This window comes from Euleptes europaea, chromosome 10 (genome assembly GCF_029931775.1).
Source record: "Euleptes europaea isolate rEulEur1 chromosome 10, rEulEur1.hap1, whole genome shotgun sequence".
Classification (NCBI taxonomy): Eukaryota; Metazoa; Chordata; class Lepidosauria; order Squamata; family Sphaerodactylidae; genus Euleptes; species Euleptes europaea.
The window spans coordinates 56138115-56163482 of NC_079321.1; the positions used below are offsets into that span (position 1 = coordinate 56138115).

General features: G+C 40.4%; 1 protein-coding gene across 3 annotated transcripts in view; it reads right to left on the bottom strand.

The window, feature by feature from the left end:
* The window catches only part of EPHA7 (EPH receptor A7), a 215649-nt gene that overhangs the window by 178986 nt on the left and 11295 nt on the right, over positions 1 to 25368 (bottom strand). For all 3 annotated transcript variants that reach the window (XM_056856941.1, XM_056856940.1, XM_056856942.1), the window contains exon 3: positions 23200 to 23869. In XM_056856941.1, coding sequence (XP_056712919.1) covers positions 23200 to 23869 — 670 coding nt within the window. The remainder of the gene's footprint in view (positions 1 to 23199; positions 23870 to 25368) is intronic.

A 25368-nucleotide genomic window follows, 5' to 3' on the forward strand; every position in this document is an offset into this window, starting at 1 on the left:
TGCACAGAAACCTGTATGGTTCTTGCTTCATATTGGTTCCTTCTGCTGCAGCCATCTGTAAAACTTTTTTCAGTGTCCACATAAATCTCTCAACCTCTCCATTTGCTTGCGGTCAGTGTGATGTGGTTTTTCTACGTTTGAATCCAAGGTAATTTGAAAATTGAGAAAACTGCAGACTCTGAAACAGTGGCCCATTGTCACTTTTCACAACAGCTGGTATACCATAAGATGAAAAGAAAATCTTGTCAAGCTTGGGGATGACAGCATTTGCTGAAATAGTGGTTAGTGTTTCTGCTTCTGAATACTGGCTGTACTTATTGATAGCAACCAAAATATGATCACCATTGAGAAAATTACAGAAATCTACACCGGCCTCAACCCATGGTGATAGACGTAGTGGAGACACTTGCAGTGGGTACAGAACAGGTCTGTGGAATCGATGCTTGACACAGAGTGCAAGACTTTACTCATTCAGTGAGGTTATCAATCCCAGGAAACCATACATTCTCTCTTAACAAAGCTTTGGTTTTAACTACTCCTTGGTGACCCTCATGAGCTGGATCCACTGCATGGTTCCATAGTGAATGTGGGATAACTGTGTTCCTTGAAGGAGGCTATTTTCAGTTACAGTAAGTTCACTCCTAATATCAGCAAAAGGGCAGATGACTGCTTGGGCCCCAGAAGTCAAATGTTAGAGATTATTAAGATCTTTCCACTGGCCATTATGGACAGGGTTGCCAATCATCTGGAAGCAAGAATCAGCACATGCAGCAGTGTCTGCCTCCTGAAGTGAAAGGGCTTTGGGGACAACATGTGATGGAAGAAAGTTGTTATGTGATCTGGCTCTGTTTGTAACTTCATGAGTGCTGACTGGCACAGATGTGGGATGTCTTGAAAAATAGTCTGCTGGATTGTCTTTACTAGGTCGATAGATGACTTTGGGCAAAAACGCACGGCCATTTACTCCAGTTTCTGCCCAGTTTCCTCCCCGTTCCAGCCAGGATTAAATGAACCCGGGCTGGGGGAGAATCTGTACACATTACCTTTGTTGATCTGTGCTGAAACTAAGTGCTGATCCCTCCGTGAAAACAGAAAATGTGAGAGAGACATGCTTCCTGGTCATTCAGCAACGCCCCCTCCCCCTGGTGATTGGTTGATTCAGACTATACTGCCATCACTGGATAGGTCTATCTGCCCTGCCTTTTCAAGATCAGCAACGCCCCCTCCCCCTGGTGATTGGTCGATTCAGACTCTACTGCCATCACTGGATAGGTCTATCTGCCCTGCCTTTTCAAGATCTGGGCAGCTCAGCCAATGAGAGCCATTCTATCTCCAGATTCTCTACCTCAAGGAAATTAAGCAATTAAGACGAGCCAGGGATAACGGCTTGGCTCCTTGATTGCAAAACTGGGTTCGTTTTGAGTCGACATATCGCTCAGCCAGCAGCAAATCAAGCGCCGTTCGTTTGCGAGGATTTGATCCTCGGTGAAATTGGGAATAAACAGGGAGGAGCCTGGGCAGAAACTGCAGTAAGTGACCGTGCGTTTGTGCCCATTCATATCGTTGCAATTTGAGAATCCATTGTTCAATAAGAACCACTGGCTGAAAAGACACATTGTTAAACATGGGTTCAAGAGGCTTATGATCTGTTATTATTGTGAATGGGCATCCATATATGTACAGATGAAAATGAGACCATGGCCAGGCAACCACAAGAGCCTCCCTCTTTGTTTTGTAATACCATTGTTCAGTGGGTGAAAGAGCTTTGCTGGCATAGGCAATGGTGGAAACATGACCATGTGGATCAGTATGTGCAACTCCCAGGCCAACAGGGCTGGCATCCACCAAAAATTTAGTTTCTTTGCATGGATCAAAGTATGACATGACTACATCACTTGCAAAAGAGTTCTTTAAATCATTAAAAGTTGTCTGATGTTTCTCTGACCATTTCCATGGTTGGTCTTTCTTTGTGAGAAGCTGGAGGGAATGGAAAATTGTGGTCAATCTAGGTATGAATCTACCACAATAATTTGCAAAGCCTAGGAGGCTGTGAACTTACATTGAATATGTGGGTATGGCAGCATTATGTATGGCCATCACTTTTCTCAGGTCAGCAGAAATACCATCTTTAGAAAAGATGTATCCAAAGATTTCCAAGGTGGATGTTTTATATCACATTTGCTTTGGTTTAGTGTCAATTGTTCTAACGCAGTTGCTGTAAAGCAGCAGCAAGGCACATATCATGCTCTTCAGTTGTAGTACCGCCAAGCAATGTATTGCCACCCTTGGAGACATATTAGCTGGTTACCATTGGACTGTTTCTGCAGTGCATGTGCAGTTTCTATTTTGCTGAGCTTTTTCCTTCTTCTATTACCCGAGTGTAGCTTTCAGACATTTAATTTGCTCTAACAGGGTCCAGTATGTTGCTGAGAATCATCTGAGGGTCTTGTAAAATTTGCCTCTAAAGTTTGGCTGAGGAACATCTTTGTATTATTTGTGCCTTTATCTAGTGGTTGGTGTTTGCAAAAGCACATGCATGTGCAAGGTGGCATAACATGATGTGATATTCATCTGTACTTTCACCTTATTTTTGATGGGCTTGTCAAAAAGTGTATTGTTCAAAGTCTATGCTTATTTGTGGTTTAAAGTATTTAAGTACCAATTTTGCTTTTTCATAATCATTGTTGTCTCCTGTATCAGGTAATTTGGTGTACTTCACTACTTTGCGTTTTTTTTTTTGTTTTTTTTTTGCAGTCTTCCTGTTTGCTGAGGCTTATAATTATTCCTGTGTCGCCAGTGTTGGATTCTTAATGCTAGGTATCAAAATAAGGAGGCCGCATGGTTTCAAACAGGAGTCCTTTCTCTATCTGGAGCGACAGTGAGTAGAACTTTCTTTCTCCAAGTTCCTGCCCACCCCAAGTCCTGAACTGAACTAGGGCAGTCCTGAACACTGGCCTGGATTAAAGGAACAGAGCTGATAAAACACCACAGGCTGGACCCTCTTGAACCAGCTCAGGGACTGAACACTTCCCCAATGAATGAGACTGGAGAGTATTTTTTTTCTCATCACTTCCCAATGATTTGACAAAAGGGTCTACCTTTTCAAAGGGGCACACTAAGATGTGAAAATCTAAACCCACCAAATACTCCACTCAGCCTTATTCGGGTACCATGCTGTCACAGCAGCAACACAAGAATCCAAGAGATCAAAGCAGAACAAAACAAAATGATTTTGAACTGAGAGGAAACAAATCATATATGGGTGCTAGTCAAAGATACCCTTAAATTATTAGCCTGACTGACTGAATGTACAGCGGTCCTTTATTGCCATACATACTATGGAGACAGTAAGCATTCCTTTGTAATGTACATACACCAGATTAAGTTTTGAGCTGCATTCCAATGGTGCTAAATACAAGATGAGAAATTATCCTTACCCTCCCACCATTATTTTAAGTGAAGGTCATCTAATTAATTGTGACAAACAGGAATACAAAAGCCACGGAGTATGACCACAGAACTGGAACTAAAATGGACTCCTTCTTGTAAACAAAGACTACCCATAATCACACAGACATGACTAAATTGTACAATCCAGATTTCAGCACGTCACAAGCACAGAATATGTGTGCAGTGCAGAAAGATAATTGTAAAGCAAACATTCCAGCTGAGTCCAGCAATACAAAGTTACTTTGCACTAGAGTTCTAGTGCTGAGGCCTTTAGCCTCTCTAATGTGCATTACACCTTGCATCCAGGTGATGCAACAAATCTTCAGCCTACTGAAAAACAAAATCAGAGCCCAGAGGGGGAAAGGGCCATGAATAATCAGTTCATGCTGGCCGGCTGGCCAGAAGTGGCTCCATCAGAAAAAAGCCTGAAGAAAGTATGAGGCAGTGCCTCATCCAGAAACCAATACTCAAAAGATCACCAGATCATAGTCAAGGACCTCCAATAACCCCATCAGTGTGCCATTAGCTGCAAAGTTTTCTGGAAATTTTACACCTGTAGCCACTTAGCTGAACCTCACAGCAAAAACAATTCCTTTCTCTGCCATAAGCTAGAACTAGACTCAGAGCTGCATGCGGCTCAGGTACTGCAGAAAATGTGCAGTGCATATTAAATGCAGTCAGTTTTTGCCATGATATATGATAGCCATCTCTTTTGTTCAGAAACATTTAAGATATGACAACCAAGAAAAACAGTGTAATCCTAGGGGGGACAAAGGGCTATGGAGGTGGCGTGACCCCTGTGCCAGCGTAAGTGCCACTTGCACTGTCGAAATGGGCATTTATGCCGGTGCTGGGCCACTTACGCCAGTGCTGGGGAGTGGTGTGGCAGTGCCACACATGGGTGTAGGTGCAGCTGTGGCAGCAGCGTTCCTTCTGCGTAAGGTCTTGCGCTGGTGCCAATGGGGCGTTCCCAGGGGTGGGGCTGACATTAGTCAGCTCCTTAAGCCCTTTCACCCCAGGTACGCGCCCTTTTGCTGGCATGAATTTATGCCAGCAAAAATTGGGGTGTTCAAGGAATTTTCCTGGGTGGCTTGCTTGCCTCAGTGCAGTGTAGTACTCAGGAGACAGTGTGGTTGCGCCGTGGCTGTGCTGTCCCCAGCCATGGCAAACTCTCCTTTGGATTGTGCTGTAATTTTTTTTATACCTCCTCTTCAATCTGTCCTTTAAGCTTGTTAAGAGTTCTTGCATGATGAAAGGTTGCAAGATCAAATCCTTGTACTTTTACCTACTAGCAGATAATTATTATAATTGTGCCAACTGTTTCCAAACCAGAGGTCTATAAGTGGTATAAGGCAAGCAGCCCAAGAGAGTTAAGCAAGTCATAATAAGCATCACTTTCTCCAAGGCAAGAAAAAGGAAGAGTACCTCAGAATAATCTTGACATCACCACACAAAACATGTAGCAGGGCTAGGAAAATACTTTATTCCTGCAGCAGTCAAGATGGACAGAATGAAACACTCATATATTTCTATCTTACAAGATCTACATTTTCTACAACTCTTACATTATAACCAAGATCATAACACTCATGGATTACCAGCTATCCCGACTGATTGCTCACACAAATGCCAGTGAAGGGATGATGCCCAAACTAAGATCCCAAAAACAATGAAAACATAGACTTTATCCTTTTTTTACAGTTTAGATCCCCATATTGCATTGAAACTGAGGGGGATTTCAAAAGCATTTTGTGACATTAGCTTAATAATTACAATGACTCCAGATCAAAGCCTCCCAAAAGATTCTAAGCAATTATAGGTACACAAGAATCTGGACACAGAGGAAGAAAAATGACACATTATAAGCCTCTAACACCACTAACATTCTGCCAGGCAGTCAACTTACTAAAAAGGTTTGGGAATTACTACATCCGTAAACTATACTGCCTTAATGGTTGAATGTATGATGCAAAAAAGCCAAGTTAAATAGCAAAGGGGAAACTAATCTGTTCCAGTAATCTTTATCCATATTGTTACTCTTCAACTATTGAAGATTAATTATTCATATAAGAAGGTAAGGAGTAATTTATAGTCTATAAATTTCCAGCATGTTCTTGATATAGATCTTTCTTTGCCATGGAACAGCTATGTCCCTAAATCAGGGAAATGAAGAATGTCAATCCCGAAATAGTTCAGGAGAATTTCTATTGACCATGTCTGTAGTATGGAAGCAGGTGCTCCTTGATGGGAATCTAATTGAATATAACACCATTTGTATATTGCCGCTTATTCTAATTTAATGGTCAGCCTCACAGCACAGAAGAGCCTCTCTTCTTAATCAGGTGCCAACTCTTTCAAAAGAAGCCCAGCAGCGCAGTGTGGTAAGCTGCAGTACTGTGGTCCAAGCTCTGCTCACGACGGAAGTCGGTTTCTTGTAGCCAGCTCAAGGTTGACTAAGTCTTCTATCCTACCAAGGTTGGTAAAGTGAATACCCAGCTTGCTGGGGGTAAATTGTAGATGACTGAGGAAGGCAGTGGCAAACCTCCCCGTAAACATAGTCTGCCCAGTAAATGTTGTGATGTGATGTCACCCCAGTGCTTGCACAGTGGACTACCTTTACCTACCTAACTCTTTCAAAGCATTATAAGTGGAGGGATCTTGACTGTTAGAGGCAAATGCCCAAATCTACCCACCACAACAGTTGAGAAAGAAATCTCCTGCACATGGGGTGGGGGGAGAGAGAGAATGGGACAAACCATTATATTTCCAAAGCCAACAATTGAAACTCTGCCTGTTAGTACAATATTTTTGTTATTTTAAAAAAACTTGATCCCCACAGTGGTTTATACCACCAGCATATGATTTCAGTCTCTGATCTGCTTTACAGTAGCATGATGACAAAGGTCTACTATTTAAGCATGCATATGAAAATACCCATTGTAAAGCAATATGCCACTCATATGCAAACATCCTATTTTTTATGTAAATTCTCAGTTTACAGAAGAATTTTGATAATTTTTGCCAGATCAAGATAGGCGCTCTTCATAATGTATAACAATGGCTTTAGAAGCTGTAGTTTCAAGTGAATTTCACATATCCTGGGACAACTCTGGCAAAGGATTATTTTCTAATCTTTGGAGCTATGCTGCACTGGCCTCATGCTCAAATGACCTAAATAGACTGCATGTGCGTAGTCCCAGAGCATGTCTATCAATCAGTGTCAATGTTCTGCTAGACTCCATTTTGACTGGCATGTTATCTACTCGATTTAATGAATAATGAATGGTATATCTTTCCTAAAATTAGATACAAATATTTCAAAACTACAGAACTAGGAAACTGTGATAGGAAAACAGATCATGGGCATTTTCTTTTTTATGCTTTAAGACACCTTGACAACAGTGTTCTCTGTTTATATGTCTGTGCCATTTCAGAACTGGGGTTTCCCCCCCTCCCAAATCCGTTATCAGCTCAGCTCAGATTCTGCTGGCTTTGCATCATGTTTCTCATAGTGCATTAAAAAATACAATTCTAACATGTAATAATAAGGGCATAATTACGATTGCCAGGCAGGAGGGCTGGGGGGGGGGGGTAACATCCCAGGAGAAAAATTAAAGATAAAAATAAGGACTTGGCTACTTACAGGAAATTCTTGCCATCTAGTTCCTGGCAATTCTTAGTTACCCGGACATGACAAATGGTAGCTCTAGGAATTGCTGGGAACTCTATGGTAAAACCAGAAGTTCTTGCCATAGAATTTCTGGCAATTCCTAGAGCTGCAGGGTACTTGCAGTAAAGAAAGAGAAGAAAAACGCCTACTCTACCACCACTGCAGCCCCGGTATAGGAAATAAGCAGAGCGTGCTACCCTTTAAAGCTTCATGAGAGCAGTAGAATGAAGCTTCATATACTCTCCAGAGAGTCTAGCTTTCAATGGGAGATTGGGAGATCTTCTGATTATGTCAGATTCACAGGATATTTTATAGCTTCTGTACACCATGATACAAGCCAGTATGGAATAAAGAGGGGTTTTTGATGTTTAATTTTTTTATATGGGTTGTATTCTGGCTGTACTCTTTGTTACATGTTTTGTTCTGCAAAGGGAAGATGCTGTGGATCAGTGACAGAGCATCTGCTTGGTATGCACAAAGTCCCAGGTTTGGTCCCTGGTATCTCCACTGGAAAGGATCAGGTAGGAGGTGATGTGAAAGATCTCTGCCTGAGACCCTGAAGAGCTAATACCAGTCTGAGTAGACAATATTGACTTTGATGGACCAAATGTCTGAGTAAGCATAAGGCAGCTTCATGTGTGCATGTGTGTATTCCAAGGCAGAAGACTCCCAAACTAGATTTTCACCTCAGCTCAAGAGACCACAGCAACAAGCAACACAGACTATGGACTGTACATAATAGAATCTCAAGTGTTACAGGGACGTACGGTGTAGCTCTTTGTGTGAGTGTGTGTGTGTGTGTGTGTGTGTTTGTGTAAAATACTGTTTACAGAATTTCAGATGTCTTTGTAGTTGTTTCCCATTTTCTTTGATGTAAGTTCCTCAGAGTACCCTCAGAAGATACAAATGACTTAAGTTACCTAGCCACTTAAATTTTCCAGTGAAAGTTTCAAATGGCAAAGTTCCATTTCAACCAGGTGCCATGCTCATTTTCAACATGAAACCCTTTTAGACAGTTTGATGAGCAAGTTGTACCAACTAGAAGAGATGAAGTACTATTCTGTCATTTCCCCCAGATCTGTCAGTGGTGTTCTATATCACCCAGGATCCTACTTGTGGGATCAAGTGCCAGAAACATGTCACTCTGTTGGTTCCTCCTACCAGGAAGGCAGTTTCAGAAGTTGGTGCTGGGAGACGTTAGTACTGCACCCTGGCAATTGTGCCATGGCAACATTTCTCAAACTAACGTCTGAAGAGGTCCACGATTCCTAGGAATAGGGAAGAACCTCTCCCCTTCCGGAGAAATGGGCTTCCTCCTCTTCCAAAAGGTGGGAGCTCCCAGAGAAACTACTGCCTACAGCCACTTAGCTAACTAAGGAAGTATAAAATTAACATAGTCATCATACAGCCTTCTGGTAAAAAGTTGGACTGGCTTTCATTATTTTCCAATGTAAAGGACTTCATCATAAAGAGAAAGTCACTACTCTGCATCCATAGATAATAGCACCCAATGTGTACATATCGCCGTCAAGTTACAACCAACCTATGGCTACCCCAGCCAGGGGTTTTCAAGGCAAGTGAGAAGTAGTGGTTTGCGATTGTCTTCCTCTTCAGAGCCTTTCTTGGTGTTTCCTCATCCATATACTGATCATGTTTAGCTTACGAGATCAGATCAAACTGGGTTATACCAAGCTGCCTTTGCTGTAGTAATAGCCAATAGCTGTTTTCAGTTGAATACCAAAAATGCATAGTTTGATTTTTTTTATTTCTATGAGCAGTTCTAAAACTTTTTCCAGGCTTTTTATTTAATTGTGGCACTAACATCCCAACACCTGACCTTGAGGAAATACAAAGACAATAAGGAAACTTAAACTTGCTTTTAAAGAGTAGATGATAAGAGTCTCACTGTATTGTTTTGAGAATGGATATTTCCATAGGATATATGCAGCTTGATGCAAATTTTTTCCGTTTAATCTTTTATCTATCCCTACTTGCCTCCTCAAACTCAATGCAGTTAACAAGATAAAAATGGACAGTTAAAATGCAGCCAAATTTGTCAAAACACATTTAATTTGCTCACTTTGCTTTAGAACTGCTCTGCTGTGGTGCTTTACAGAGCTCTTTTTTTGTCCCCCATATTTTTTTTAACATCTACATATAACCGCTGGCAAAGGATTTCATGAGACAGGTGCTATCAGTATGCTGATGATGCTCTACTCCATTTCTTCATTTTGTCTGTCTGATGGAGTGGTGGATGTGCTAAAAAAGCCCCTAGAAGTGGTGATGGCCAGGATACAAGTGAATAAATGTAATCAAGACAAGAGAGAAATGATGGAAGTTGGAACTTGAGATCAGAAAGGTGACTTGCCTGTTCTAGATAAGAGCAGCACTCCTTAAAGAGCAGATTTCATAGCTTGTAGACTGGATTTATTTTGAATGTTCAAGTGGCAGCCAAGGCTTGAAACACTTATCCAACTTCAGTCAGTAAATCAGCTGTATCCCTTCCTGGAAAGTCAAGACCTACACAATTTAGCATGCCTTCATCATATAAAGGTTTCATTATGATGATGAACTTTATATGGGGTTACCTTTGGAAATATGTTAGAAACTTCAGCTGGTACAAGACACTGTAGTAAGGGTACTGATAGGACACATTGTAAGGTCACATTGTAATGATCGTATCAACTTGTTTTAAAACATCTGCATTGGAATAAGGATGTTCAAAGGACTGATTTCTCCTGAATGAAACCACCTATTAAGATTTTCTGAATCTCACCTTTTCTATGTGAGAAGGAGGTATGAAGGAGAAGAAGGACCTTGTTGGTAGCAGCACCATAGCTATGGAACCCTCTTGAAATTTGTCTCCTTAAAGTGTTGAAAGTATGGTTGTTTTGTTTGGCTTTTGACTGAATTTATTACTGAATTGTTTTCACTTGTTCTCAGTATGTAAGGATTTCGGTCATGCTCTGTGAAATTAAGATCTTGTTTCTAAAATGTTGTTACTAGCTTTATCTGTGTAGTGTTTTACCATTTTACGATTATTTTGTACCTATAGTTTTTTTATCAGAAATCATAGTTTGCAATTCCAAATACATAAGCAAACCATGATACATAGTTGCTTGTCTCACAGTCTCACAACTAAACATTATAAATTAATTTTGATCTCCAGAGTGCAGCAACATCTGGAGATGGAGTGATAGCTGTAACTATGGTTTGTAAATGCATCCATCACTCCAAGCTATGTACCACAAACCATGATTACCAATCAACATCCAAAGATGGTTTGCCAAATCAAAATTGGAAACTATCACAACTCTTTTTTGTGAATTCAATTCAATTTATTCAATTTATATCCCGCTCTCTTCCCAGCCAGGCCGGGCTAACAGCAGCTAACAATCATTGTTAAAAACAATCCATAAAATGCAATTCAACGCAGTACACAATATAAACATTTAAAACCTGGTTCATCAATTCAGACAACATACCAAACCAAGTTGATTTAACAATGGTTTGATGTGGCATCTTAATTGAACCTGTCATTCAGTTCTCCTTTCTAACATTTGAATTGAATGTGTTCGGTTCCCCTTCCACTGAATACCTCCCTTAGTTCTCATCCAGTCAAAAATAGACAAAGTTGTGTAACTGTATTTGTATATATATTTAGCCATATGGGCTTGAGCTAGCCTAAGTAAACATTATTAACTTGTTCTGATTTTTGTAGATTTAAGCATATGCTTAGTTTTGTCACACCACATACAACAGATATGAAAACTGCTTAATCTTTGGCTGATCCGTGCCCTATATTATAAGGCCTAGTTATTATAGATATTATTGCAGGCTGATGAATGTTGTTTCATGCAGTTTCTATTCCCCAGCTAATTTTATGGCTTGTTTTAATATTGGTAATTCCTTATTATTTTATTTTATTGTTTTTACTCTGTGATCCACATTGAGCAGGTGTCTGGAAAGGAGACATATACATTCTCTAAATAAATAAATAAATCCAATTATCTATCATTTTTACCATAACTGAAAACTAATATTGCATGGGGATTAGGAGCAGCGAACTATGAGCTAGTGGTCCCTGGTTCATACCTCCTCTGTCAGTGTCCTTGTGTGACTAACATAGTGATAAAAGTATTGCTCTTGTTCTCAGGATAATGGATAAATAATGTGTGCAAAGTGCTTTGAATACATAAAGAAAAACCCTATACAAATATTGGATGCAGACTTAGACATAAATAAGTTCCCTGTTATGAATGGAAGTTGCTCTGTTGTTCAGGTAATCAGATCTCCAGCTGTGATGAAAGGGCAGGATGGCAGTTTTAGTGTGAAACGTGACTTGGGAATGCTCAGAGCAAGCAAGGAGGGAAGCAGCCACTGAGCCGTCACCTAGGATTGTCAACTCTGGGTTAGGAAATTCCTAGTGATTTTGGAGGTGGAGCCTGGAGACAGTAGGGTTTGAGGAGGGGAGGGACCTCAGAAGGGTATAATGCCATAGAGTCCACCCTCTAAAGCAGACATGTTCTCCAGGGGAACAGATCTCTCTTCTCTGGAAATCAGTTGTAATTCCAGGAGACCTTCAGGCCCCACCTGGAGGCTGGCAACCCTACTGAACTTTTGCTGGGTGGAAGATCCTTCTCCGGCTTCTAAAGTGCCAAGAGCTAAATGGTCCTAATACCGAACTGGAGGACTCGGCCATTAAGCCTCTGATCCATACCTGGAACTATTATTGGTATACTGGTTCTTATGGGAAATTAAGAGAGTGAGGCCTCAGTTGTGATTGGTCCAAAGGAGGGAGGGGCCTCCCAATGCAATCCCAAAAACAGAGGTGCCCAGTCACATGCCTTTGTGTTATGTTTTGTTTACTCAGTCCTAGAATCTCAGGACGGCAGAGGCAGACCCCTCTCTCCAATTACAAAGAGGTGATTAATTGTTAACTCCAACTAGCATCTGGCTTATGTTTCCTTCCCTAGCCTGTGCTGCAGAATACTTCCTGTCTGTTCTTTCCTCTTAAATGAGACTTGTAGAAGAATAACGCTTGTTTTAGAAAACAAAGTTTGATCCTTGGCAAAAAAGGGAGTGCCTTGCATAAAAAGGATCCAGCCCACCTTAGCCTGATAAACCATGCAAAGATACTGACATCCCCGGAAGGAAAGGGGGAGGGGAAAGCTCAATATCTCCTGAACACTTAACAGAAGTGGAACTGGGGCCATTTACGCACGGGAGGTTTTGCCTTGTATTTGCCGCTCTGTAGATGCACATTTTCCCCATACGAATTCTCAGAACTCTGCATGGGGGATTATTGTTGAGTTCTGAGAACTTAGATGGGGAAAATTTGAATCTACAGAGTGGCAAATCCAAGGCAAAACCTCCTGTGCGTAAATGGCCTGGGACTACCTTTTCCAGTATTATACTGGGAAAATACCCTCTTACTGGAATTTCTCAAGCAGTGATGGCACTATTCTAGTTTTGATCTAGTCAAGGCAGGAGCAGCCCAAATTGGATAAAATTTCCCCTACGAATCCTGCCTTGTGAGTGCCTTAACTCAAGCACCGAGCCCAGCAACAGCAGGCAAGAATAAGCTGTGTGCCTGAGGGGTCTGAACAGGACTGTTTAGGATTACACTGGCAGATGATATTTGGTATCTCATTCAAGAATGTAGACATATTTAGACATACTAGATCTCCAAACATAAAGCTTGCAAGTTGGAATAAATCTTTAAATATCACCAGTCATTTAATTACTAACTGGCAGAATGGAACGCTAGTTTTCTTACTGATAACCAGCTTTTATTTAAAAGGCATGCTCTTCAGATAGTGCAGGAGAGGTTCCTGGTTGCTAAACATGCTAATGTATTTAATGATATTATGTCATCTCAAAGTGCTTGGATTTTATAGTAGCCACTTCAGTGGCTGGATGGTCATTGAAAGAAAAATTATCAAATGATTTCTGCATTTCACCCCAGGAGGCAAAAAGAAGATATAAAGGCCATAAATAAGGTTTAATGGGGTGCAACTTTATTAGATTAAAAATCAGATTTTACTGAAAGGTTCTTTAGACTTAATGCTACATTGGTTTCATGTGCACAAGTTACCTAAGCAGCTTGTTTGTGTATATTCTCAGAGTATGTCCATCAATCAACCTCAATATTCTCCTCGTTCCATTTTTGACTGGTAACAAGCAGCATGACATTCACTGAGTTTTAATGAATAATGAATGCTATTGCCTTTTCTTAAATGTGTGCAGGCATGCCAGCTTTGGGGGGTGGGGGAAGAGTCAGTACAATGCCACCACTATTAATGTCTACAGTCCACCTGCCTTCTATTAGGGCAATATTTCTGGGTCTCTCAGCCACCTTGAGATTTCAAAACCAATAATGTTGTTGAAATTAGAGCTGGCCACCTAAACAATGATGATCACTGATAGCCTACAACCCACAACAAGCTAGTTGTGCTCTTCTCCCAATTCAGGCTTTATAGGAGACTGTATTAGTATATTTTGCTTTGACTGTGAATAAGAATATTTATTTTACAGTCACTAGAGCTACTAATAAAATCCCTGATCTACCATGAAAGATCACTGGGTGACCTTGGACCAGACACATACTCTCATCCTCATCTACTTCATAGGGTTATTGTGAGTATAAAATAGGGGAAAGGAGAATGATGTAAACTGCTTTGGGTCCCCATTGAGGAGATAAAAATGAAGTAAATAAGTAATATAATCCGGCATGCATATATGTCTATATTCTTAATATGAATTTCCAAAATCTGACACTTGGGACTCATACAAACATTCTAGCATGCCTATTGAACAGGATCAGACAAACAAAATTATGTTTATGAGCCTTCTTACATATACTACTAAGTATTATGGGTTGGATCCTATACCTTTGCTCCATGCACACTTCTCTCCAGGTGCTGTGTAGGCAGTCATCTGCTGTGAAACTTGCTTCCTCTCACATGAACACACACGAAGCTGCATTATACTGAATGATCCTCAGCCCATCAGTCAGTATTGTCTACTCAGACTGACAGCAGCTCTCCAGGGTCTCAGGCTGAGGTCTTTCACATTTCCTGCTGTCAGATTCCTTAACTGAAGATGCCGGGGATTGAACCTGGGACCTTCTGCATGTCAAACATATGCTTTCTCACTATGCACTCCCATTTGCACTATTCCAGTGTTTTTCAGTGATCCCCAAATACCAACCATGAGAGGGACCTAAGACTGATACTGCAAGTACAGGATCCAAACCCAAGTTGGGATAAAGGCCAAATTTTATTCATCCTGCTAAGAAATATACTTGATAATGTCTAATAATAACAAAATTAGAAAATGAAACTGAATGGCCTCATGTGTATACATTCAATGAGGGTAAGGATTTGAAGCAGATATTTCTGCAATGTCAGCAGGGATCAGAAACAATTAAGAATTGCAATGAGGTTTTTCCTAAAATAATGCAATAAATTCAGGCCTGGATTGGACTACAGGACTGAGGGCTTTTCATCAATGCTGTTAAAATGGCTCACATTCCTAGATTATACTATACAAATAAATAAATCTATAAGTGACTTAAAATCAGCTCAGTTTTCATATATTAATTAATCTTTTTGGTCGCTATGGAGCAGTCTAAATGAATGCTAGGAACCATTGTGATGTTGGTTGCAATTCTCTTTTTTTGCTGGACGACAAACAACATGAAAATGTGGCTCTTCTTATATATAAGTAGCTTTCTATGCACTCTTATGAGAGTGCAAATGAACTATTGGACTATTGGAGTCCAACTGAACTCCCTTCATGCACCTTTTTTATATTAATGGGGGGAGGTGCCTTTACCCATGACCTCAACTTGGTGGTAGTAGTAGTTCAGTATGCAGTGAACTGTCATTGCTGAATGATAAATGACAGGGAGAGGACCCTTATGTGCTACATTTTGGCAGATGATGTACCGTATATACTCGCGTATAAGCCGAGTTTTTCAGCCCCAAAAAAGGGCTGAAAAAGCCGAATTCAGCTTATACGCGGGTCAATACGGTAGGGTAGGAGGGAGGGGGGAACTTACTGCCACCGCCGCCGGGCCCACGCCGCTTCCTGCTGCCAAGAGCGGCCTGGGGCGGCCTCCTGCAGCTGCAGGGAGGCTGCCCTGGCCCTTGCCCGGCCGCGCCGCCGCTTCTCGCGGCCGAGAGCGGCCTGGGGCGGCTGCAGGGAGGCTGCCCCGGCCCTCGCCCGGCCGCGCCGCCGCTTCTTGCGCCCGAGAGCGGCCTGGGGCGGCCTTCTGCAGCTGCAGGGAGGCTGCCCCGGCCCTCGCCCGGTTGTGCCGCCGCCGCCGCCAGGCCCACGCCGCTTGCTGCCGGGAGCCCAGGTAAGCCTGCGGGGGGGGAGGGGTTATAAGCCGACCCTCGGCTTATACACGGGTGCCTAATTTTTCCCCATTTTTGGGGAGAAATTAGGCACCTCAGCTTATACGCGGGTCGGCTCATACACGGGTATATACGGTAGTTTCCCTACCCATAAAATGCATTTGCAAGGTGAAGGTGCTGTTCCAGTAGGCACATTTCACAGTATATTGCAGATAAGCCTTGATTATATTATTGTATGTGTTTGTTTTGTTTATGAATTGTGGTTTGATATATTATTGTTTAAAGTTTATATTTTTACTATTTTATTCTTTTGTAAACTGTGGCGCAGAGTGGCAAGCTGCAGTACTGCAGTCAAAAGCTCTGCTCACAACCTGAGTTCGATCCCGACAGAAGTCGGTTTCAGGTAGCCGGCTCGAGGTTGACTCAGCCTTCCATCCTTCCAAGGTCGGTAAAATGAGGACCCAGCTTGCTTGGGGGTAAAGGGAAGATGACTGGGGAAGGCACTGGCAAACCACCCCGTAAACAAAGTCTACCTAGTAAACGTCGGGATGTGACATCACCCCATGGGTCAGGAATGACCCGGTGCTTGCACAGGGGACCTTTACCTTTAAACTGTCTCTGATCTGACCTGGATGGCTCAGGCTAGCCTGATCTTGGCAGATCTCAGATGCTAAGCAGGACTGGGCTGGTTAGCACTGGGATGGGAGACCACCAGGAAGCCCAGGGTTGCTGTGAAGAAACAGGCAATGGTGAACCACTTCTGAATGTCTCTTGCCTTGAAAACAGGGTCACTATGAGCCAGCTATGACTTAAGGGCACTTTCCAGCACCATCAAACTGCCCCAAGGGGTGTTTTTTTTTTTAAAGTGGAAAGGCAGAATGTAATGTATGAAACAAATGAACTCTAGCAGGACTTAGTACAGCCAACTGCATTCTGGGCCTGCACCTGGACTGGGCACTGTTAATCACTCCTCGGCCTCAGTGCATGCATCATGTAGCCCACTGCACACTTGGCTACACCCTGTGTCCGCAACAATGCATGCACAGTGCAGTCATCATTTAGCAGTGGTTGGCAAGTAATGTTTCCATCCCTTCTCTCACCAACGCTACCTCTTCATGTGTGCACAGCACAAACTAACCTAGTCCCAAATTTATAGCATTTAATTTGTAAGGTCCTGTGAAACATACTGCCCTTGAAGGATCAAGTCAAAGTACTTGCAAGACTGTGATCTGCATATATTTTCACCTTTTGGCTCCTGGAGTTTAATGAAGTGAAATCTTAAAGAATTTTTAAACAGCTCACAGCAGATGGCTACTTTAAGTCTTTTCACATACAAAATTCCTTGATATCCTTGTTTTTAATGTGTGTGTTACGTTTAACTTGTATTTTTGCACTAATTCCAGTTTCATTTTAGTCTAATTTTAAGACGACTCCTATAGAAACTTCAGTATTTAAGGAATAAACACTGGTCAAATATAAAATAAAAAGTCTCAATTTCTGAGAAGCAGTTACAACTATTCCATAGTAAGCCACACAGAGAAAATCCATTTGGTCTACTTCAGTACATTAATTTGAAACAGTTTAATTCATAACCTTTCAGGCTTAATGACTACATGTCCACATTCTATGAACATCTTATTGGTTTTAATCAACTAGGCTACCATTCTAGTTCAGGATTTGCACAATGGAGGGAAAACATTAAGAGCATGTATTATTAATGCAAAAAGTGAGGGAGCAATAATTGATTTTTACACTATAGTCTTAAGTGGCAATAAATATAAGAGTAGCTTCAGGCCTAGATAGAGATCAAAGAGAGCACAATTTTCATGGTTTCGCAGGTAAAAGGAGACAGATTAGAATTCCTGAACTAATCAATACAAATGGACTGACAGGTGGGTGAAAGCAACTGCATGATTTCACTGGCACATGAGGTTTGGAAAGCTACACCCAATAATGCAAATATTCATCACATAAATCTTCTATTCTACACTCCATGCATGGAATGCTTACACATTTCTGTGCTTAAATTTTCTCTTTCCCTCCACACCACCACCATCAGGTTTTCCTCCTACTTGGCTTTTGAATATGCTGAGACATTGCTTATTTCCTGACATGCCTTCATGCTCCTCTGTACACCACAGAGATGGACAGTCACACACACACACATATATTATATCAACAATGCATCTCACTAGAACTTCTATGGCATTGTAATAAGAAAAATAAATGAAACTTCCAAATCACTTGAGCATGAAATATCTTCCTTCTGGAGTCTTTATTCCTTCGAACCAAGTCTGGCTGGCCCCAGCTCCTCCAAACGTTTTGCTTTATTAATCCTAGGGCTAGTATTCCACACCTTACTTTTAAATGAACTGCAAAGAATATGTTTCCAGTCTTTGGCTTGGCTCCAGCAGAAAATTTCCAGAACAGATCCTTGAACCATGGTATTCTCATCTCCTTCCTCCCATTGCAGCCCAAAATACCTCAAAAGTGTTGCTCCAGGGGTCCAGGAGCAACATTGGGGTGCAGCATTTTGGGTTGCAACCAGAGTAGGGAGATAACGGAACTTTGAGGCAGATATCCTTCACCCCATGAAAATGCGGTGTTGAATCAAAGTAATTTCTTGAAATAAAAGTCCAAATGCTCCTACTATAGCTGAAACATGTTTTGAATGTGCATTTCTGCATGCAATGAAAATTGCAGTAATTACAACAAATGCTGATTCCAGGACAGGAAATGTGCATTGAAGTCAAGGGTGTAACTTCCTTAGAATTGCACTGTGAAGTTCCTATATGTTGTTTACTTTCACTATATTAATGACTTTATTGCCAAGAAACAATGGCTCTAGGTGATATGGAGAACAATTACAGTAACACACTTCTGGAAATACAATAGATTTATTTAAATAGTCTAGAGAAGTCTACAGAAAAGAAATAGTATTTACAGAAGAGTCAATGCAAGAGAATAATACATGCTCATGTACCTTCAGCTGCTTTGAATCCCTGAAGGATAGCAATGGACAGGCCTCCCTCTGGCAAAATGCACAGCACTACTCTGCAGCAGAAGTCTGGGCTCAAAATCACTGTTGCAGCAATTCTCTAAGACTTAAATAGAACGTAGGACTTCACCATTAACTAACTTTGGAGTGGATAAGTAGATTCAAAGCCAACATAAACAATGATATGTCGTGAGTGTCCAAGTTAGGGAGTGATGCTATCCGCCATTAGATTCCCAAATGTGCTAGCCAGGGCACCGTGATTAGATAAGTGAGAATCAGTAGAGAAAAACACCTTTCAAGGAAAAAAGAACAAGACATGTATATTCAGATCTGGTTTGCAAGATAGTACAAGATGGGGGAAGTGTGGTACACCAATGCTAACTCCTCAGATTTACAATGGCCTTCCGTAAGTGCCTCTACAACTACAATACAAGATACTGAAATAGAGTATGTCAATTAATGATTACTTACTTAGCATTGATGCAAACACTTCACATATATGTTAACTAAGTATTAAAGTGAACATGTGAACTTTCCTTTGGATCCTGGATTCTCATGCAACAAATGGAAAGGTCTGGTTCTAGCAGCAGATAGCAACCATATCAGAAAAGAAACACTTGCAAGAGAGAATTGGTGCGGGAATACTTTTCTGGCCTCCAATTTCTCCCCAGTTCTCCCCAACAAACATGTCACCTCCCAGCAGCCATTTCTTTTTCCTTCCATCCAGGCTTTGAAACCAGAATTAAACCTACTTAAGGAGAAAAACAGACACAGAATAATATCTGCAGAGGAGAACCCACACTCTTGTCTTTTTGAGGGGAAGATTCACAAAAAATATTTTTCTGTGCTTATGTGTCTTGACATCCCTGTCCACAATGTATATGGAAAGGTGACGAGGTATGCCTGCTTCTACAGCACACAAATTATAGTGTTGGCCCATCAGTGTCGGAATCAAGCCATAACCATGTTTTATACAAATGATTCCTTTTTGGCCTGTAATATCCTGCAGTTCTTCATTTAGCACACTGGCCATAAAACAGATAGAAATAAGCCATTTTAACTCTATTTTTAATGAGCAAATGAGAAATGCAAATACATCTTTTGTAACTGTGAAATTCCAAACCAGTAATTTTGTGTTGTATACCTTACAATGAGAAATGAAGTTTAACACATTGCCATGTAATGAGGGGAAAAAACCCTGCCCCTCTCTCCCATGTTCCAGATAACTAGTGTTATGAAGCAACTGAACAGAAGAGTGGATCAGTTTTGCTTGTTCTAGAAGTCTGAATTTTCAGACACAATGCCAAATTAATTTTCATATAGATTTCACTCACACTGAGAAGTGCTTCCTAGCAAATGAAATATTATATAGCTATGTGTGAGCAAATGGATATTATTTCTCTTTTTAAATAACACAGACCATATGGAATATGGATTATATCATCAGCTCTCAATGTTTCCCCACCTACAAAAAAAAACCTCCTGCATTTTAACCTAACTATAGTTCCTGTCTAAAGAAATAACACAATAAAACACCACAGAGAAAATGTACATCATGAAAAAGTATCCTCTTGTATTTTTGTAATTCTGAATTAGTTTTAGTGAAATAACAAGGTATATACATGCGAGTACTAAACAGAAATCTATACTGAAAAATGGAAATTTATTTAATTTTGATTGCTTAAAAGACAGATGGTAATCAACCAAGAAAAACTTTTCAGCTATTGAGACATAAGAACATAAGAAGAGCCCTGCTGGATCAAACTAAGGCCCATCAAGTCCAGCGTCTGTTCACACAGTGGCCAACCAGGTAGCTCTAGGAAGCCCACAAACAAGACGACTGCAGCAGCACCATCCTGCCTGTGTTCCACAGCACCTAAGATAATAGGCATGCTCCTCTGATCCTGGAGAGAATAGGTGTGCATCATGACTAGTATCCATGTTAACTAGTAGCCATGAATACCCCTCTCCTCAATGAACATGTCCACTCCCCTCTTAAAGCCTGCCAAGTTGGCAGCCATCACCACATTTTGGGGAAGGAGTTCCACAATTTAACTATGCATTGTGTGAAAAAATACTTCCTTTTATCTGTTTTGAATCTCTCACCCTCCAGATTCAGCAGATGACCCCTGCGTTCTAGTATTATGCGAGAGGGAGAAAAACTTCTCCCAGTCCACTCTCTCCAAACCATGCATAATTTTATAGACCTCTATCATGTCTCCCCTCAGCTGCCTTGACCATGTTTATACAAACATAGCCATGTAAATGACCAAATGCTAAAGGCTCCAATTAGAAGCGTGCAAGAGGCAAAACGCCACAAACAGCTCAGAAGAAATAAGTTGAATTTTATATAATTTTTCCTCATGAGTTTTGCTATATTGTGCTTCCATGAGTTAAGCTGTATTTTATTTCTGTATTCAAAACAAACACAGAGAGCTACCATCCAACGTAACACCAAATCCAGCATCAGAGGCTACACCCACATGCCTAGTGCTATATCATTCTTATTAAAAGCAGATGGCCATTACCAATAGATAGGTTTGATGGCATCAATCATGCATTTCCAGAGGTGATGGTACTAAATTCAGGCTTTGTCTATCTTCCTCAAAAGATGATAGCATTTCAAACTTGAGTTGGGCCCTGCACAGAGATCCTGTTACACCTAAGAATGGTGGTGCCTCAGGGCCAATGTGTTCAGAACCAAGGTGCCAGAACCTGGACTGCAGACATTAACTTTTAGATAAACATTTATGAAAGGAACCTACAGGGTTCAACCCAAAGTGGTTGCAGGATGGAGACCTTAAAAAAATATTAAAGTCATGCACGGGTTAAGAAATCACATTCCAGTTGTATTCTTGTGTGATATGACACAAAGCCCAACAGTAACAAAATATCCAATTCCATTAATATTATTGTATTCCGTTAGGGTTTCTGTCAAAGTGAATGTATCACTCTGCCAGATATATTATAAGTCACCATGTGGTTGATCATTAATGCTTTCACAACCGAAAATCCTAACTATCTGACTAGAACAGCTGACCAAAAGACATTAAATCACTCCATGTCCTTCCAACATCAAATAGCTTAATGGCTTTAACAGGTCTGGAGCTACCTATTATCTCTCAGTACTCTTCAAACACAGATGCTTGCACTATAGACCAAGAACAAAATTTTTAACTTTTTACTGGATTATTTTAAAGAGTAGAAGCAAAAATATTACAAAATGAACAAGTGGATTCACTTCCAACATAACACTCTGTTAGCAGTTGATTTCAAAGCAAGCCAAACCGAAGAAGTGTTCTTGCAAATGAACACCCAGCTACACTCAAGTACAAATTATAATTTAATACCTTTGTCCACATCACTGAGGTCTGAAATTAAGAAGCCTATTTAATAATTTACTTGAATTCTAATTACCAAATACTGTTTTTACCAACAATCTTTAGTTCTTAAACTTTTACTTCTCTTGACATTTCAAATACAAATAAAATTATTACTATCATTTTTAAAGCTATCTGCTCAACTCCGAGTCAATTAAAAAATTAAGTTAAAGTCAATGGAGAAAACCTTCAGAGTAAAACTTGATGGAGACAGAGTACATTTTAATATTTCTAGCAGAACCAAGCCACAATAAGTGATGTGTACGGGTAGTTTTGGCATTATGATTCTTAATGTCATCTCCCTTTTTAATGCATTCATTCCTGTTCCCTCATTTCTCAATATTGTAAAAGCTGTCCAGTCATCAAAAAGGCCAAAGTCAATACCATCTCAGTAGTTTAAAAAAATCTACCGTATATACTCGCGTATAAGCCGAGTTTTTCAGCCCAAAAAAAGTGCTGAAAAAGCCCAACTCAGCTTATACGCAGGTCAATACGGCAGAGGGAGGGAGGGGGGAGGGGGGAAACTTACCGCCGCCAGCCTGCCCGCGCGCCTTCTCTGCGGGCCAGGGGCGGCCCGCGTAGCTATGGATAGGGTTGCCAACCTCCAGGTGGTGGCTGGAGATCTCCTGCTATTACAACTGGTCTCCAGCCGACAGAGATCAGTTCCCCTGGAGAAAATGGCCGCTTTGGCAATTGGACTCTATGGCATTTAAGTCCCTCCCCTCCCAAATCCCGCCCTCCTCAAGCTCTGCCCCGAAAATCTCCTGCCAATAGCGAAGAGGGACCTGGCAACCCTAGCTATGGATGTGGAGGTATCAATATATAATGGTATTTCCATGTCCATATTCCAAGCCCTTCTTAATTTTATGCTGCTTTTCAAATTACACTCTTAGGTTAAGATTATGTGGAGTTTTCTATAAATAAGCCTACATAATAGGAGGCAAGTAATACTTAGAAACCAGACAGTTAATGCTATCATCTCTGCAAGGTAGGATTTTCTCAGAGTCAGAAGAACCGAAGTAAGGAATATCTTAATTGGCCTATTTCTATGTAAAATATCATTTTGTAAATTCATTTGCACTGTGTGTGTAAAACATTAGGAAAGGTAAAGTTATTCTGCACAGTCTAATACTCTTTCAAAATGCAACATCCAACTGTTGACCATCCCCAAATACGACTGATTTATGCTTGATTGGTTTAAGTGTGAAGCATATATTTTCACAGAATCATGGCATCTAAATGGATAGTACAAAATGCTCAGTCATAGACATTTTTTAAAAAGGAAAGTACAAAGCAAGTTCTATAGAATGAAAATGTGTAAAGTATTATACTACTTACGTTCACATGTGTCCCCTTTTTGCTGGAAACCAGCTTTGCAGATACACTTTCCAATAGGTACTAACCACTCTCCCTCTGCACTACAGTGCATTCTAGGAGAGTTCTCAGCCTCCTCTTCTGCGCTGCTGACACAAGTTCCTCGAACTTCAACTAGGGAAGAGAACTCTGAGCCAGTCACTGTATCTGGAAAAATAGCTAAGTTCTCAATAATAGACCAGCACTTCTTGTAATATACTTTGACAGAAACCAAAGCAATGCAGGCACCTACATCCTGGAATGCCAGGTAGAATCCTTTTTTGGACAGAGGTCCAATCTCTCTCACCTCTGTGTTAAGTTTCATTTTTCTCTCCCCAAGGTCACCCTGGGTAAAGCTTTCATCAGCTGCAATAGTATCTATTTTTACATACTGGTTTTCTCTGATACTTCTGCCAGTGTCATAGTCTGTTTCATAATAATGCAAGTTGAAAGTTTCTTTACATGTGCCCAGGACTCCAGGAAGGCTGTTACAATCCCTTAGAGTAAATTTCAGTTCTACAAAAATCCTTTGTGCATTGCCTTTTGCAATCCAGTTAGTCCGAAGCCAGTTATTTTGGTTAGGTTCCATGACTTGGCATACCTGGTATGTTCGTATAGGCGTGTAATTTTCATCCAGTCCACTAATTTCTTCCCACTAAAACAAAGAAATAGTGATGTTCATTTTTATCATATTAGATAAACAAAGTGTTTTTATTGTGAAATAAAAGATAAATTGATCTATAAAATGTTCTATCCTTCCTTAGCCTTAAAAAGATGATAACTAAATAACAATTAATCATTTTCAGTCTGATCCAAAGCCTAGGGGGGAAAATCAAAAATGTAGTGCAGTGCCTAAGATACTGAGTGGTCAATCGAGACTTTATCAAATTAAATCTTATCTGGCATGAACCCATTCGATAGTCTTAGGAAGCCAACCTCTCCCAGCTTGAACCAGTCTGGAATCTAAGGATAATAACACTAACCTACTATCTTTAAAAGAATGAATGATATAGAGACTACAGCAAGAGAATATGGTGTGTATTTTGAAAGCTTAAAAACTATATAAATGCAAATATGTTGTTATACCATTTTAGTGCAATTTGTATCAAAAGGAGTGTTGCTATTGTTTGTATCAAAAGGAATGTTGCTATTGTGTTCACAGGCTGTACAATGCAAATTAAATTAAAGAACATTTTTCTTATATTAAATTGTGTTTCATGAGCCAAGATCCAGTACTGACTTGGATCCTGGCCTATGAAACATGTAAAAGTTTCCCCAGTTTTCTAAAGTAGCTTGTCAGATAGTGTTACAAAACTGATTTAGGACAAATTTAAGGAGCCCTGTGGAATGTATGAAAGCTCCATATGAAGTCCTCTGGTACAAAACCAACAGCCTCTGAATTATATTATTCAATAAAGGCAAAGGTTCACAATACATCTAATACACAGAAATTATGTACAAACCCATGGGACTACTCAAGTAACTAGGTTCTTCATTCCTTCAAGTCAAAAGGAACTTGGGGTGTGAAAATGCCTTCAAAAAGATACAAATCTATTTTTAAAAGGCCCCAATACAATAAGTTACAATCTGTTGCGCAAGAGCTTCTCTGCAACTTTCTATGAAAAAAGAAAGGTCAATGTGTGCGCTGGGGAATTCCTAGTGGGTCCAAATAATAAGTTATTTGGAAAAAGAAAAAGAAAACCCATACCTATGTAAGGCTTTGTAGCACACATAGTACATATATTTAAGTAAATACTAGAACCTGCTAGTTTATCGATGACAACCTTGGTTTTCTACTTCTGTGTACATTCGAACATTGAACAGTAATTGAGAATGCTTACATATAATTCTGAATGCTTAAAAATATTCAGTCTTCAATTCTTTATTACTACCTAATGATCAAAAATAGGAATAACTTTTTTCTTAATTATGGATGTTGAGCAGTTTGGATTAAGAGACGAATAATCCGCATTCACTTTTGTACTCTAATAGCATCCTACTTGCTTTTATTTACAATCCAAAGGTCTGACTCACATGAGTTATTCATCTTCCTTCATTAAAATAATGTACATTTCAGCAAATGACAAATAATGTTTATATGAACTATGGCTCAGGAATAAAGTTACTTAAGATTGTAAGTGCAAGAGCCTTGGT